Source organism: Cavia porcellus, unplaced genomic scaffold, assembly GCF_034190915.1.
Source record: "Cavia porcellus strain 051 isolate PalLab524CR breed Dunkin Hartley unplaced genomic scaffold, mCavPor4.1 scaffold_21, whole genome shotgun sequence".
Classification (NCBI taxonomy): domain Eukaryota; kingdom Metazoa; phylum Chordata; class Mammalia; order Rodentia; family Caviidae; genus Cavia; species Cavia porcellus.
Window position 1 is genome coordinate 28,383,365 of NW_026947504.1, and position 17,895 is coordinate 28,401,259.

The 17,895-nt window shown below is 39.7% G+C and overlaps 1 protein-coding gene and 1 non-coding gene across 3 annotated transcripts in view; both read right to left on the reverse strand.

Moving 5' to 3' along the window:
- The window catches only part of Pspc1 (paraspeckle component 1), a 69,747-nt gene extending 66,014 nt beyond the window's left edge, over positions 1-3,733 (reverse strand). Inside the window, exon 1 of one of the 2 annotated variants that reach the window (XM_003477385.5) lies at positions 3,184-3,733. In XM_003477385.5, coding sequence (XP_003477433.1) covers positions 3,184-3,546 — 363 coding nt within the window. In that variant the 5' untranslated portion in view covers positions 3,547-3,733. The remainder of the gene's footprint in view (positions 1-3,183) is intronic. The other variant, XM_063232469.1, reaches the window with a different exon arrangement.
- Positions 3,734-16,183: 12,450 nt separating this feature from the next.
- On the reverse strand, positions 16,184-16,395 carry LOC111753765 (small nucleolar RNA U3). Its single transcript, XR_002788551.1, has one exon. It is a non-coding gene; the product is annotated as a small nucleolar RNA U3 (small nucleolar RNA).
- Positions 16,396-17,895: the final 1,500 nt, after the last annotated feature.

The following is a 17,895-nucleotide window of genomic DNA, read 5'->3' on the forward strand; positions in this document are numbered from 1 at the left end:
GTGTACACTAAATTCCAATTTTAAATTAACAAATCTTTACTATTCCTATACACACAATTTAGGGTGATAGATTTGGAAGAATGTATCCCAAAGAACAGATAACACCAGCTCTTCACCTTCTATTTCACAATGCCACAAAAAACTTTTCATGAACAGGAGAAAAGGCATTGGTTATTCGGTCCCACAAACTAGTCGCATATGGCCTTAATTTACTATACAGCCCAGGTTGGCCCTGAACTTGCTGCAATCCTGCTTTAGCCACCCCAGTGCTAGGATTATGGGCTACAGATGTGTGCCTAAATAAAGAAAAAATTTTTTAAAAAATTTTTGGGAGACCAGAGATTTAAACTCACGACATCCCACTTGGCAGGCAGGCATTTATGCCACTTGAACTAAACCCGCAGCCCAGAAAAAATAAAATTGTAAATGCACTATTTTAAGTGTTAAACTCATGTGTGGAGAATTAAGTATATATGTATTTTTAAATCAGCTGGGTACATCTGTAATTTCAGCAGTTGTATAAAAATTTGAGCCCTACATGGGTAACAAAGCAAAACCCTGCCTCCAAATAATTTGTACTGCTAATCAAACTCAGAACTTCACACTTGTCAGGCTGGCACTATGGTGTAGAGTTATATCCCCAACCCAAATAAAAAATTTTAAAAGGCTGGGTACCCTTTGATCTCCCTCCTCTTGAATGTCAATTTCAGAAAAAAGTGCCACAAGCCACAAGCTGAAGATCATGAAACTATTACATAAAATCATATTGGAAAGTTTACCAAAAGCCACTTATAATGTGTAAGCTACAGATTCACCTTCTCCACTGTTAGTGGGAATGCAGACTGGTGCAACCACTCTGGAAATCGGTGAGGAGAGTCCTCAAAAAACTAGGATTGGGGGCTGGGGATTTAGCTCAGCGGCATAAATGCCTGCCTTGCAAGCAGACAGTCGTGAGTTCGATCCCTGGTACCGGTAAAAAAAAAAAAAAAAAAAAAAAAACTAGGATTGGCAGTTCCATTCAACCCAGCTATCCCTTTTCTGAATATCTTCCCAAATGAATTAAAAACGTATCACATTGATGCTCGTGCACCCATTTATTACAGCACAATTTATAATAGCCAAACATTGGAAACAACTTAAAGGCCTATCAACTGAGGAACAGATAAAAAAGATGTGGTATTTTTATACAATGGAATACTATTCGGCCATGAAGAAGGATAAACAGGAGATTTATAGGTAAATGAATGCAACTTGGGAACAGTGAAATAAATAAGACCCACGAGTAAACATCATACTGCTTCATTAGAGTGACAAGCTGAAAGAAAAAAAGTATGTATATGTGTATGTACATGTATATAAAAAATAGTTGAAAACAACTGTATTACTTATTACTCTGAGTTCACTGAAAAGAAAGATTTGTGCTGATAGCGTTTGGACAGTTGAATGCAGAAATGATTTGAGGATGACAGTGTGCAATGTATGTACCATTGTTGCCCCAATTGATGTGGTTTTTTTTTTTCCTTTTTTTTTTCTTTTTATCCTTGAATAAAACGAATTTGAAAAAAATTTTTTTAAAGCAATGGGTTCAATCTGCAGCACTGGAGAGAAAAGAATCATAGCAGTGGTGGCCACTCTACAGTGCAGAAAGCTCCCCATTCCTATCACTATAGACTATTCTACTGAACAGTGCTGACATGGTAAAGGAAAAAAGAATTGTCTATTACTAATAGCTTTAAAAGAAAGATTGGCCCATGGCAATAAAATATTTGTTGGTTTTTTGGTGCAAGGCTTTCAAAACAGAAGGGGGAAATGCAGCTCCTCTGATCTTCCTCTTCTAGAATGTCAATTTCAGAAAAAGTGTCAGAAGCTAAAGATGAACCTATTACATAAAACCATATTGGAAAGTTTACCAAAAGCAGCTTATAATAAATACTCTATTGTAGAAATCTACCTTTTTTTTTTGGGGGGGGGGGATACAAGGTCTCACTAGTACTGCAGGCTGGCCAGAACTCACTATGTAGCCCAAATCGGCCAACTCTCAGCTATGCTCCTCCCCTGCCCTCCAGTGAGCTGGGATTACAGACATGTACCACCATGCGTGGCAAAACTTTTTTTAAGATAATTTCTGTCGGTTTTTTACATCTCTTGTGGCACTGGGGATGGAACTCAGGGCCTCGGGGAATGCAGCTGAGTGCTCCACCAATGTGCTACATCCCCACTCAGTTCAACTTTTGCATTTGTATTAAAAAATCTCACTGAGTAACAAGCTATTTATCTACTATTCAAAAGAAAAGTGCGTTTATAATTCTATGTTCAGAATGTACTGGTTATTTAACTTAAATTTCCAAAGCCCTATGTCTCATTACTAATACTCGTGAATATTGACTGCTCACTTAAGAGATCACATATGCTCCCCGAAATACAGCACCAATTCATTACACTCAGCTTTCTCTACATTTAAGTTTGTAAATATAATACAAGCTGCTGTTGATACAAGCAAAGAACCTGGTTTTGAAAGAAAAAATTTCAATAAGGAAGCTTCCACAAGCTGCAACGACTAGCAATTTTGAATGTCTAAAAAAATAAAAGAACAATCACTTAGGTAAAAAAAACACATCCCTATAGACTGGAGTGGTGGTCCACTCGAGATTTGTCTGGACTATATCCAGAGTGCCCCTGACACTGATGTACACACCAAAAATACACAGGAAAACCTAACGAAAGTAATTTGTTCTATGAGTAAAACTCTGTCTAAATGTAAAATTAAAAGGCAAAAACATACTGGAAAATTTTTCAAAAATTAAGACTCCAAGACACATGACGTTTCGTGCCAAGAAGAGTAGGTCACAGTAGCATAGGAGCCCTCCTCTCCCCGCGCCAGCCCTGCAGAGCGCCGCGGAGACTCAGCCGACACCTACCCATTCAGCGCGGCCCGCACTGCGCCGCGCTGCCCAGCACTCCTGGGCGCACGCAGGGCACCCTGAAGTTTAGGGTTAGTGAATCTGATGGAGGCCACCGTGAAAGAGCACGCTAGGAGACTTCCGAGGTCATTCTTCAGAAGTCGGTCTCCTGCCGGTGCTCGTGGCCCGCTCCAAGTTCGCCTCCGAGCCATTTCCCCTCCATCACCGAACTCAGCCTACAGAACGGTCCCCGAGTGCCCTCGCCCCGGCGGCCGCGACTCACCAGGCGGATGAAGCCGAAGCCGCGGTCCCGGTTGATGAAGACCTCGCTGGGCTCTCCGTAGCGCTCAAAGAGCCGCTTGAAGTCTTCCTCGGTGATGTCGGTGGGCAGGTTTCCCACGAACAGGCGACAGCGCTGCGTGTAGGTCTTCTCGCCCGGCTTGAGGAAGCTTTTGATGTCGATGGTGAAGCCCATCTCCTCCTCTGGGCGGTCCTCCGGGGCGGCGGGCGCGGGCGGCGCCTGCTCCCCGGCCAGCGCCAGCGCCATGGCCGCGGGCTCGCCGTCTCCTGCCGCGGACTCCAGCGCGCGAAGGCGGGCAGGGTTCTTCTCAATGCGTACTTGCTTCAGGTTTCCTCTTAACATCATCTCCGCGGACTAGCCTCGGCACCGGGCAGAGGCCTAGACTTCTAAATAGCTGCGTCTCTCCTTGTATCTACGAAACTGAGGCAAGGACAGCCAGGACAGACGGCCAGGGGACCCCTAAGCAGCCTCGCTTGCCAGACACACAGAACTGACGACCGAACATTCAAAATGGCGCTGCCTCAGCCGAAGTTGGAAGAGAGGCCGACGTTAGCCCCGCCCCTCCGCCAAGGCCGCGGTGCGCCTGCGCACGCTGTGCGCCAACGGCCTTGGAGTAGAGTGGCGTGTATGCGGTTACGGGAGCGCTCCCCACGCAGCCTTCCGCTGGGGTGGGAGTCGCAGCTTCCGGTGTTCCAATGTGCGCTAGTGGTGGGAGAATGGGATGAGTCTTGTAATGTAATCAGCAGTGAGTGCAAAGGCAATGATTTGGGGAACATCTTTACTTTTTTAAGTTTTTAAAATTTGAAAGTATGTAAGAGTTACATTCATGGTGGGAAGTTGCTACATCTATATAACACATCTCATTTCATTCTATTTCTCTCCTCTCCCTTCAACCACAGTTTTTTTGTTTTGTGTTTTTTTTTATTTAAAGAGAAAAAACAGAAGTGTAGAAATAATACAGAATTTCAGAAAAATAAATAGTAAAAAATTACTAGTTGAAAAGTTACATATTGTCGTCTTAGAAATAGTTGTTCAAGTTACAAAATTAAAGCATACAAAGTGATATTCAAATAACCACACTGCAAACACTTCTGCTCAATGATCCAACAAAAAGTTAGTAATATGGTTAGTCCAACACACTGTTTTTTATCTTAAAGAAGGTAAGATTTTTTTTTTTTTTTTTTGTCTTTTTCCTTTTTATGGGTACCAGGGATTGAACTCACCACTGCCTGCTTGCAAGGCAGGCACTTATGCCGCTGAGCTAAATCCTCAGCCCCAAAGAGGGTAAGATTAAACATGTCAAAACAAAACAAAACAGTTCATAAGGAAACAATTTAAAGAAACACAGATTTCAAAGCAAATCCACTGCAGATCTTCACTGTCTACTGTCTAGAGTTTTCTTCCAAATAGTTGTCCCCATCTTCACACAGATTGAATATATACTGAACATTATAGAATGAATCAAATCATTACAGGATGATGAAGGCTTTTAGGTCTTCAAGACCTGATTTGGGGGTAGTCAATAATGACTACCATAATGTCTCTCATTCTCTTCAAAGTAGCTGTCTTTATATTTATGTATGCCGAAATTGAACATAAGAGTCTAGACTAATATCACCCTGAACAGTGAATAATTGGGTTTCTTAGTGTCTCTTTTTCTTTAGAGTATCCGTTCATTACATCGTGTATTATATGTTTCCGTAAATAGTTTAGAAATTCTTCCCATGTGTGAATCTTTACATGTATATCTATTCTTTCTGTATTTTAGGGAAAAACAAATCAAAACAAGACAACAAAACAAATACCTAGAAAAACACGAAATGAAAAGGACATATAAGACCACGATATTAGGTAATCTACAGTAATTACTATGCTTTCTCTTGTTATTTTCAATAGAATTGTCCACATTATCAGACATTATATAGTCAAGCATAGCATTACATAGCTATTTTTATAAAAACACAACTTTGAAGACATTGTAGGACTTGAAAGCAGTTAATAATCAAAACTGGAATGGATATCTTTTACATCTTGTCATCTTCAGAGTAGTTGCCTCTACTCTTAGACTTGATACTGGTTATCAAGCATACCAAATTCAAATAAAATCAGTCAGGGCAAAATAGCGGTCTAACAAACTAGCTTCAAATAAGATCAGTAAGATCTTATACTATCAGTAAGATAGTAAGACAACATAAATAATACAGGGTTTCAGTTTAAGTTAATAGGAAATTAAGGATAGTTACCATGGTATAACCTGTTATTTTTGGATTAGCTGTCTTTGCCCTCAAATCTGATACGAGTAGACAGACCGGAACAAAATATAATCAAACTAAACAAAAAGATAAGACTACTGTGGCTTTTAAATTCTGATACACTTTTAACAATGTCCTCTGCCTTCCTTTTTTAGGCAATTCCTCACCTTTCCCCTTCTCAGAATGCTTTGCATATTTTGGGTCCCACTAGCTTCTATAGGTTTTAGACTAGGGGGTCAAACTGTTATCTGAGTGTTGCTGAACCTTTTTACCCCTAAGCTTAATCTTGAGCTGTACTTCATGATAGAACTGTGGCGGGGGGGCCTGGCGGCGGCCGAAAAAAATAGATTCCTGATACCAAAAAAAGAAAGAAAAGAAATATAAATCTAAAATACAATGAGATATTCTTTTTTTTCTAACCACTGCTGAGATGAGAAGAGATATTCTTAATACTTATCAAGATGGCTACTATAGGGGCTGGGGATTTAGCTCAGCGGCATAAGCACCTGCCTTGCAAGCAGGCAGTTATGAATTCGATCCTCGGTACCAATAAAAAAAAGATGCTATTATAAAAATATAATAAAATAAACACAATAAAAACATTGGAAAGTAATAAATGATGGTCAGGGGTAGTGGCATATACCTGTAATCCCTGTACTCTGGAGGCTGAGGCAGGAAGATCGCTGCCTGGACTACATAGTGAGACTGTACAAAAAAATAGCAAGTGATCTTGAGAATGATGGAGTAAGATCTTAAGTCCTTGTACATTGTTCCATTTATTTTGGTTTTTAGTACCAGGAATCAAATTCAGGACCTTGCACTTATCAACTTACCAGGCAAGACACTTGAGCTGGAGCTATAGCTTCAGCTATGCATTGGTTCTGGAAAGGTAAATGGTGCAACTGTTATAGTAACAGTATGGTAGCTCCTCAAAAAATCAAGAGTAGGGCCAGGGGTTTAGCTCAGCCCCATAAGCATTTGCTTTGCAAGCATGTGGTTGTGAGTTTGATCTCCAGTACAAAAAAAAAAAAAAAATCAAGAGTAGAATTACCATATATGTAATTGAGCAATTTCAAATGAAAGCAATAACCCAGAACAACTTACAGCAATGTTTTGAAGAGACATTTGTACATTAATATTGATAGTAGTTTTATTCACCATAGCTCAAATGTAAGAGAAAGCAAAATTTCTATTATCAAACAAATGGATAAATAATAGTAGTAAACACATATAATGGGAAATCATTCGGTCTTAACAAGGGCATTGTGACACATGTTACAATATAGTTGAATCTTGAATATTGTACTGATTTTCCAGGGCTTCTGTAACAAATGTCACAGGCTGGGCATAGTGGTGCCTGCCTAAAACCCCCACATTTGGGAGACTGAGACAGGCAGATGAGAAGTTTGAGAAAAGCTTGTACTACATAACAAATTTGAGGACATCTGGACTGCATAGTGAGAACTTGTCTCAAAAAATCAGGACTGGGCACGGGTTGTGGTGCACACTTGCAATCCCAGCATTCAAAAGGCTGAGCCACAGAATTACATAGACCATCTTTGGTTACATAGTGAGTTCAAGACCATCTTGAACTGAATAGTGAGACCCTGTCTCAAACAAGCCAAAACATCAAAAGCAAACAAAAATATAAAGGATCTGATAGATCAATCAACAGAAATAAATTTTTTCACACTTCCGGAGGCTGAAAATAAAAAATTTAGTTTCTTCCTCTTTCCCTAATAGTCCATCTTCTTGTGTTTTCATAGGACCTTTCTTCTGGGTGGCAATTCTATGTCTTAATTTGTTGTTGCTGTACTGGGGATTGAACACCACACCTTCACAAAGAGCTTTCTTATTTTGAGAAGGGCATTACTAAATTGCTGAATTTCATAGGCTGAGCTCAAACTTGAAGTCTTCCTGCCTCAGCTTCCCAGAGTGCTGGGATAATGGTTGTGAGTGCCATACCCACTCTAGGGTGAGTGGCCTACATACAATATAAAGAACAGAGTCTTCTGTGAGCTCCTCCCCGTTTTGCTCTTGTTGCTTTGCTGTCTTCAGCCACAATGAACTGCTGCTCCTCAGCCATGACACCCTGCCTTGCTTGGAGCCAGCTGATTATGGACTGAAACCTCCACAAGTTATGAGCTAAATAAACCTTTCCTTCATTCATTTTGTGTGTCAGGCATTTTTTCTCAGCAATAAGAGTAAAGTAACCAAGACATACACTAAAAGGTAAATATTATATGATTGAATTTGCAAGTAGTATCTGAAGTGTCCCCAGCACAGAGCCAGGGACCAAAACCAGGGCCTCAACATGCTCAGAGCCAAGTGCTCTACCACTCAACCACTACCTTAAATACTGAAATTCATGGAGACAGAAAGTATGTAGTGGGGCTACACAGGGCTGCAGGAGGAGGGCCAATAAGGAGTTTTGGATTAATAGGTACAGAATTTCAGTTTGGATAAAGAAATTATAGCAATGTGAATATACTTATTGTCAATCATACACTCAAAAGTAGATGAAATGATAAAAATTATTCAGGTGTAGTGGTATATATCTGTAATCTGAGTCTGGCAGTCTGAAGCAGGAAGATCACACATTAAAGTGACTTTGTGAGACTTCATGTCAAAATAAAAAATAATTAGGCAGGGCTCAGGAAGAGAGAAGTCAGATAGCACCTCCTGTGAGCCTACTAGCACATGGAATGAGAATCAAGAACTGCCCCTACCAACCCCTGCCATGGGCAACCAGCTGGTTCAGAAGACAGGCTGAGTTGATAGCAACTGAGGTACAAAAAGCAAGTGGAAAAAAAAAGCAACCGAATGCTTATATTGTTTTATTGACTTTGCAGCCCTGGGGCAGACATTGTGAGAACACCTATAGGGAGGATAACAGCATGCAATACAGAAAATATGGGGGATTTTCTTCTGTTTTGTTTTTAAAATCCAATATTGTATTGTAATGATTTTGTTTTGTTCCAATTTATTGTTTTGCTTTATTCAATATTCTGTTTTGATTGGTTTTATTCTATTTTGTTTGGTTTGATTTTGCTATGTGTGGTGGAATGGACAACTATTGTAAAGACAGCAATATACACTATGGGAGTCATTGTTGGTTTACTTTTGTCCTGCTTTGAAATTCTGTACCAGTTTTACTGCTTTGTTTTGGTTGGCTTTATTCTGTTTTGTTTTGTTGGGTTTTATTATCTTTAAAATAAAAAATAAAAAATAATTAGTGGGGCTGGAGGTTTAGCTCAGGGGCATAAGCGCCTGCCTTGCAAGCAGGCAGTTCTGAGTTCGATCCCCAGTACCAATAAAAAGGAAAAAGACAAATAAATAAATAAATAAATAATTAGTGAGGTCTGGTAGTGGTGGTGGTGCACGCCTGTAATTCCAGCACTCAGGAGGCTGAGGCAGGAGTATTGGTGTGAGTTCAAGGCTGGCCTGGGCTACATAGTGAGTTTAAAGCCAGCCTGAACTATATAGTGAGACCCTGTCTCAAAATAAATAAATGAGCTGGGCATGGTGGTGTGTGGTTGTAATCCCAGTACTCAGGAAGCTGAGGCATGAGGACCCCCCACAATTCTGAGGCCAGCCTAAACTATAGTGAGACACTGTCTCAAAACAAATAGACAAACAAACAAAGAAGCCACAAGAAATTTCTAAAAAGTATAATGTGAAGATCCCTAGTTCAACTTCTAGTATCCCATGCATGAACAAAAAGTAAATGTTTGTTATATGTATATCTTATTCCAGTAAGTAAAGGGTATTTTAATAAAAATATCCTTGAAATATATTTACCTGATTTCTACTGAGAATCACATAACTAAGGCCAATTCAAAAGTAAAATAGTATTTCACATATTCACTATGGTTTGATTATGTTGCTCCAGAATTCAGATATGGCCAGTGTGACACCATCAAGTGGAAGTGATTAAGCTGCATGGGCTCCTTAGGTACCAAAATAAGGGTCCCTCCAAAGGGGCTGGGGCAGAGCTTCTGCCTTCTCTGTGTAACAATACAGTGTGCCTCCCAACTTGAATATTCAGCAGACACCAAGTGCTGTGAACTCCCAAGTCTCCTTAAGAAATAATGAATATCTTTGTTCTTTGGAAATTACCCATTTTCTTTTGTTACAGAAGCCCAAAATGGACTAAGACAATTCTTAACCCTAATGAAGAGACTGTGCTGCAAATCATTTGCAAGTCACTTGTATATTTGCTGGTCATCTGTAGAGGTATCAGAAATACAGCTGAACACTACTGTCATGTAATGCACAGCTGATATAATTTATTTTATTCATTTTTTATTTTAAAGGGAATAAAACCAAACAGAATAAAGTCAATCAAACAAAACAGTGAAAGTGACACAGAACTTCAAAACAATACAAAAATCAACAATGGCTACCATAATGATTCCTCTTGTTATCTTCAAAATAGCTGCCCATACCATCAGACATAATAAAATCAAACAAAACAATACTAAATGAAACCAAAACAATAAAAATGATACAGTACTTTAAAACAAGATAACAGGGAATTAATAATGGCTATCACCATCTGAAGCAAATCCCCCATAGTTACTATATTGCATATTGTTATCCTCTAAATACATGCTCAGATTATGGGCTTTAGGCTCACAAAGTCAGTCAAACAATATAAGCATTAAGTTGTTTTTGTACCTCAGTGGCTACTATCTTCAAATAGCTGGTGTTTCTCCAAATCACCCAGATGCTTGGGAGTTGGTGGGCTCAGCACTTCTTGTCTGCCAGCCTGTATGCCAACAGCTGAAATAATTTAGTATGGATACCTAAAGAATAATGTCTATTTCTTTAGGATTAATGGTCTCAATTAAATATTATGTGTCAAAATATAAATCAAAGTATTTGAAAATGCTTATTCTGTTTGTTGAGAACCAAGAACTAAGATAAAATGAAAACCACCTGTAACCTCATACTAAAAAGTAAGAAATATTTAATAATTTTGGTGATTGACAAATTGCCTTCAATGGAGTTTGTACAGTTTAATTTTGACTAGCAATATTTTAAAATGTTCACTTCAGTGAGCCTACATGCTTTTGATCTTTTGTCTACCTGAGAAATGACAAATATAGCCAGGCATGGTGCCACATGCTTGTAGTCTCAGCACTGGGAGGCTGAAGCACTGGGAAGCTGAAGGAGGATCACTGTGAATTTAAGGACAGCTTAAATTATATAGCAATACCTTGTCTCAAAAAGCAAAATATGGGCTGGAGATTTAGCTCAGCGGTGTAGGTGCCTGCCTGGCAAGCATGAGGTCACAAGTTTGATACCTGGTACAAAAAAAAAGGCAAAATAAATGGCAAATATAAAATTATAAATGTAGAAAATGGACCTCAGGAAGCCCATAGTAATTGAAGCACAAAGGTTGTCTGGAACTCAGTCTTTTTGACTTTACGAGCTAGTCTGCTTTCAGACAGGCCTAGTGGCAAATGCCTGGAATCTTAATACTCAGGTGGCTGAGACTCAAGGATTTCTGAGAGTTCTAAGGCTAGCCTGAACTATGTGAATTCAAAGTTCAAGTCCAGCCTAAACTACATAGCAAAGCCCTGTCTCAAGAAACCAAAAAATAAAACAAAAACAAAAACAAAACACCCCATTAAGCCAGACTCTAGTAAAGGTAAGTAGAGATGTTTTTTGCTGGAGCTTGAACCCAGAGACTCATACACTAAGGATATCTTTATCAACTGAGCCAAAGCCATAATCTGAAGGACAGATATATTTGGGGGTGGGGTTTCAGACAGCATTCCTACAATTCAGGCTGGTCTTGAACTCACTGGATCCCTCAAACTGGTCTTTAACTCAGGGTGATAACTCTTGCTTCAGCCTCTTTAGCACTGGGTTTACAGGCTTGCATCGCATACTACTGCAATAAGTAAAAGCATCCAGTGTGAACTAAACTCAGTTTCAATTTGTACAGAGGTAAATGGTAGTTTCAAAGTGAGAACAAACCTGGGCCCGGTGGCGAATACTTCTAACACCAATGCTCTGGGAGACTGAAGCAGGAAGAGACCAATTTGGGCCTGAAGCAGGAAGATTAACAACACCCTGTCTCAAAATAAAAAGTGAAAAAGAACTGGGAATGTAGAATAAAGGTGGGCCTAGCGTTGCACACTTTTAACCTCAACTGTCTAGGATAGTAATGGCCAACTTTCTAGAGCTTTCAGTTGATACAAACAGCAGCACATGTACCATAGGCTTGTTACCCCTGCTCTGGGAGGGTGAAGCAAGAAGATTACAACATTGAGCCAAGGCTGAGCAGTTTAGCAAGACTCTGTCTCAAAATAAAAAATGAAAAGCAACTGGGCATATAACTAAATATAAAAGTTCTGGTTCAATCTCCAAAACTACACAAATACATATCACACACAGAGCAGAGGAACATATTTATACTTGCTACATCACATACCTGTCAATCTATTATTATTTATCTTGCTTTTTTTTGGTCTTTTTCCTTTTTTATTGGTACCGGAGATCGAACTCATGACTGCCTGCTTGCAAGGCAGGCGCTTATGCTGCTGAGCTAAATCCCCAGCCCCTTATCTTGCTTTTTTGAGACAAGGCCCCACTATGTAGTTCAGGCTGGTTTTGAACTCACTATGAAGCTTAGTCTGGCCTTCAACTTGAGACAATTCTTCTGCTTTGGCCTCCCAAGTGCTGGGATTACAAACTTGTACCACCATGCCTGACTTAATCCATTTATTTTTGTTGTATTCCAAAGTAGGTAGTATGTACCTAGTTTTAAAGTAACACATTGCAGTGTTGAAGTTTTATTAGCATGTGTTTGGGGTATATTGCCTTTATCTGTAAGTATTTCTATTCCTTATTCTCTTTTATTTCTCTGTGGTCCTAGGAATCAACCCTACACCTTGTGCATCTTACACATGTGCACTTCCACTAACTACACTCCTAACACCTAGCCCCATCTACATTCTTGTAATTTGTTTTTTGTTTGAGACACGGTCTTGCTATATAATTTAAGCTGGCTGGGCTGAGGATTTAGTTCAGCGGCGTAAGTGTCTGCCTTGCAAGTGTGTGGTGTTGAGTTTGATCCCTGGTACTGATAAAAAAAAAAAGAAGAAGAAAAAGACAAAAATAATTTAAGCTGATCTTGAACTCACTATATAGTCCAGGCTGACCTTGAACTCACAAACAATCCTTCTGCCTCAGCCTCCTGAGTGCTAGAATTACAGATGTGTGCATCACAAATGATTTATTTCTAGTTATTAGGTGTAGTTCAGGGAAATGTTTACACTTCATGGACTTATTTTGCCTTTTTTTTGTTTTGTTTTTTTGTTTCAAGGATCAAAGTTATAACCTTGCCCTTGCCAGACAGGTGCTGTGCCACTGAGCTATGGGTCTGGACCTGAGTACTGTTTTTGAGTAATGCATTTTTAAAAAAATAAAAACAACTGGCTTTTTGAGGTGACCTGGCTCTCTTCCCCTTTCACTTTTATGCAGAATCTCTACGTTTTCATTGTCTTATGGGGCTTTTCCTGGAAGGGACTTTTGCTGTTCAGTGTCAGGGCTTTATGAGGTCTTGAGAGGAGTTCCTTATACTAATCAGTTATGGATTAGGTGGTGCATCTTTTTTTTTTTTTTTTTTTTTTTTGGTCTTTTTCCTTTTTATCGGTACCAGGGATCGAACTCACGACTGCCTGCTTGCAAGGCAGGCACTTTATGCCGCTGAGTTAAATCCCCAGCCCCTTTTTTTCCAATTTTTTTTTCTCTTTTTATCGGTACCGGGGATCGAACTCACAACCACCTGCTTGTAAGGCAGGTGCTTATGCCGCTGAGCTAAATCCCCAACCCCAGACGGCGAATCTTTTAAAACTGTCAGTGATACAAACAGCTAGCCATGGAATGCATGCCACAGGTTCACCAGCACTGTACCTTGCTGCACATTTTAGCAGACACCTGCTGGCACTCCTGGGGTTATTCTGTTCACAGATCCATCAAATGCTTCTTGCTTTTCTTTATTTTCTTCCACAGGGAGAGCTGAGAACACACAAAACCTATCCTTGGTTCTTACTCCTCTGCGTTATTTGGGAGCGTGAGGGGCTAGCGTGTTTAGAAAATGCACTTGATGGGTTTTCAGTTTTGCTGTTTGCTTGCCTGCTTCCTCTCTCCTTCTCTCCCGCTCTCTGTTTTTCTGAGATGAGTGTCACTATGTTGCTCAGGATGTCCTCAAACTCCTGGATCCAAACAATTCTCCTGCCTCAGCCTCTTGAGTTGCTGGGACTATAAGCAGGTCACCATGACAGGCCTCGGTTAGCTTTTTTTTTTTTTTTTTTTTTTTTTTTTTGTCTTTTTCCTTTTTTATCGGTACCGGGGATCGAACCCACGACTGCCTGCTTGCAAGGCAGGCGCTTATGCCACTGAGCTAAATCCCTAGCCCCTCGGTTAGCTTTTTAAAAATTTTTTGCAGTGCTGAAGATTGAACAGAGGGCCATGTGCATGCCAGGCAAGGGTTCTCTACTGGACTATACACCTCCAGTTCTCAAGATTTCTTTAGTTTAGGGGCTGGGGATTTAGCTCAGCGGCATAAGCGCCTGCCCTGCAAGCAGGCAGTCGTGAGTTCGATCCCTGGTACCGATAAAAACGAAAAAGACAAAAAAAAAAAAAAAAAAAAAAAAAAAAAAAAGATTTCTTTAATTTGCTTTAATAAGTTTTTGTGGGGATATGCATAATTTTTACATTATTCCTATGTATTTGATTTTTTGATATTGTAAATCACAGGTTGATTGCTGCTTTTCTACAAACACATTTTTAATATATTTTCTTTGTAATTCTAATATTTTGCTATAGTCTTTTGATTTTTGTCTGTACACAGACATGGTCATTAAAAATAAAGATTTTAGGGCTGGGGAAACATAGCTTAGTGGTAGAGCACAGTTGTATAAAGCCCTAAGTTTAACCTCAGTCACACACACACACACACACACACACACACACACACACGCATGTTTTAGTTTTTCCAGTTTCTTTTTCTTTTTGTGGTACTGAGGCTTAAAACAGAGATGACATGAATGCTGGGCAAACACTACCACAAAATGATCCCCAAAACCCATTGTTTCCTATTTTATACCTATTTTTTCCTATTTTATACCTATTTATTTTATTGAAACAACTAGAACTGCATGAAATGTTAAATACAAGTAATAGCAGTGCCAGGCCTAATGGTGCATGGAGGCTGTAATAGTTACCTAGGAGGCTGAGGCAGGAAGACCACAAGTTTCAGGCCAGTCTGGGCGATTTAGTGAAAATACATTACAAAAACAAAAAGAAAAACAAAAAAAGCGGTGAGCAGAGCTGCAGCTGCTGCCGTGCACAGCACTTGCACAAAGCCCTGGCTTTGGTGTTCCACACACCACCAAAACCCAAGTGGGCAAACAAGCCCCAAACCAAAAAGATACTGTGTTTGTCTTCTTTTTTCTTGAAATCAAGGAGAAAAAGTTAAATATTTTACCACAAAGGGTGATCTTCGTCTTCCTCTCTCACTTGTTTCTAGTGCTGCAGACTAAAGCAGGGACTCAAGGACCTGAGTGAGTGGGGTAAGCTCACCCAGCCAGGCCACAGCATCAGAGCCACATGTCTACTTTTGAGTCTGTTCTTCCTAATACAGTTTCCCTTTGTTCTTGCATTTGCAGAGTTATTAGGAATGGTTGGATTTCATTATTTTCATATTGAGATGATAGTACTTTTTCTCCTTTTGATCCTATTAACATTGTTATCAACTGATTTTCCAATGTTCAGACAGCCTTTTCGTTCCTGAAGTAATCATACTTGGTTATGATGTGTCGTTCCTCTTATTAAACACCAAAACCAAATAACAATTGACAATTTGGTTAGAATTTTAGTGTGTCCACGAGAACCTGGCTTGTAACTTTTCTTCTTAAATTGTTCTTTCATTTCTTATTTGGGTATTTCTGGCCTGATAAAACAAGTTGGGAAGTTCTTTTACTGTATTTTCTGGTAATGTATGTGTAAGGCTGCCATTATTTCTTCCTTAAATATTTGGAAGGAGCTGGACCTAGTGGCCCACACTTATAATCCTAGCATTTAGGAGGCTGACGCAAGAGGATAATGAATTCCAAGCCAGGTCAGCTTGACCATAGAAAGACTATCTCAAAAAAAGAAAAAAAAAAGCTTCTATCAGAAGCTTCCAATTTTCTTCTTCTTCTTCTTTTTTTTTTTTGGTCTTTTTCTTTTTTATTGGTACCGGGGATCGAACTGACGACTGCCTGCTTGCAAGGCAGATGCTTATGCCGCTGAGCTAAATCCCCAGCCCCCCAATTTTCTTCTTAAGTTTTTCAACTTCTTCACTACAGACAGGCTTATTAGGATTTGTTTCTTCTTGAACTGGATTTGATAAATTGTTCTTTTCAAGGGATTTGGCCAATGTATTATTTGTGTGTGTGTATGTGTGTGTGTTACCAGGAATCAAAGCTGGGACCTTGCAGTTGCCAGAAAAGCATCTGTGCCACTGAGCTATATCCCCAGCAACACCTTTTTTCTAAAATGAAAACCTAAGAATACTAACCTCCAAAATACCCTTCATTAAATAACTTACAAGCACTCAACTATCATAAAAAATTCAGACTTACACGACTCTCTACAATCTTTTTCCTTGTCACTTACACTGACATATAATTTATGCACTACGGACTTGTAAATATCCCTATAAGACAGAAGCCACTCAGACTGCATTCCTCCCCTTTATTCCTCCAAGGAGACAGCAAGAACGATCATTCACTGCAAGTGGTATTTGCATTCAAGGAACACCAAGAGCTCCACACTCAGAAAAGAACATGTCATCTCTTCTGTGTGGCTTCTGGTGCTCTACACGATTAGAGAAAGTCCACTAGTAACATACTACAGAAGTGATCCCTGAAAGTATAGCCTTGGCCAATGTATTAAATTTGTCAAATTCTTTGACCTATTTATAGTAATTATACAGATGCCCATACACCCTTGTTTTTTTGTCTTTTTCATTTTTATCAGTACCAGGGATCAAACTCACGACTGCCTGCTTGCAAGGCAGGTGCTTATGCCGCTGAGTTAAATCCCCAGCCCCAAATACACACCCTTGTTTTGAGACAGGGTCTTGTCTTGCTGTGTTGTGCAGGCTAGTCTTCAGCTCACAATCCTGCCTCAGCCTCCTGAGTAGCTGGGACTATACCAGCAGGCCATAAAGTATTGGGCATTAAACCCAAGCCCTTCACACTGAGCTACATTCTCAGCTCTTTTTTTCCATTTGTATTTTGAGGCAATCTTGCCAAACTGCTATAATGCCCATGGTAGGTTTCAAACTTCCTATAGTCCTGCCTCAGCCTCTCAGAGTGCTGGTATTATACACATGTGCTACCATGTCCAACTAAAATCACTACATAGAAATAAAAACTCAAGCCAGGTATTGTGGCACATTCCTGTAGTTGTAATATTCTGGGAGGGTGAGATGGGGGATAGCAAATCAGGCCCAACTTGGGCAGGTTAGTGTGTGTGTGTTGGGGGACTAGGGATAAACCTCAAGGAGAGGTCCGTGGGCTCAATTCTATTTCAGCCAAAAACAAAAAGTTACTCATCCCTTATGAAAACATACTATAGTCTTCAGTATCTTCACCATCTTCTTAAACAAGTCCCTACTTTCTCTTAGCAATTATTATTATTTGTTTTCCTTTTTGGTACTGGTGATCGAACTCAACACCTCACAGTCTTGCCAAGAAGACGCTTATGCTGCTGAGCTAAATTCCCGGCCCAGTCCTCACTTTCTCAAAAAGAGTTATTCGCCTCAAATTTTTTTTCAGTTGAAGTTGCTTAAGTTCTCAAATTCTTTTCAATGTGTTGTTGATAAAGATTGAATTTAGGGCTTTGCACATGCTAAGCACACACTACACTAATAAGCAACACTTCCAACTTCTCAAATTCTTAATTTCAGACTAAATTCTACAATTCAACATTGTAGAATACCGTTCCATTTCTAAAACCTGGTAACATTCTGTGGTTTTTTTCGACCTCTTTTACCACCACTGCAAAGTGTAGCTGCTTCTCTTATGATGTCTCAAGGAGTTGGATTTTTACTTATTTGTTTGCAGACAGGGTCTTATAGTCCAGGCTGGCCTCAAACTCACAATGATGCTCCTACCTTGTCCTCCTGAGCACTGGGATTACAGGCATGTGCCACCAGCCTAACCTACAAGGAGCTAGAGTTTTAAACTAACAGCAAGGGGTAACTTCAACGTTTTAAAGGCCAGATGTGGCCTAAAACATTGTATTACACTTTATACTGCACTTTCTCTCCCTCCTTTTGATAGTAGGGATTAACAAAGGGCTTTTACAATAAACTACATCCTCTGTTCATCTTTCATTTTATTTAAAAATTGTTTTTTCTGTTTTGCTTAGAACA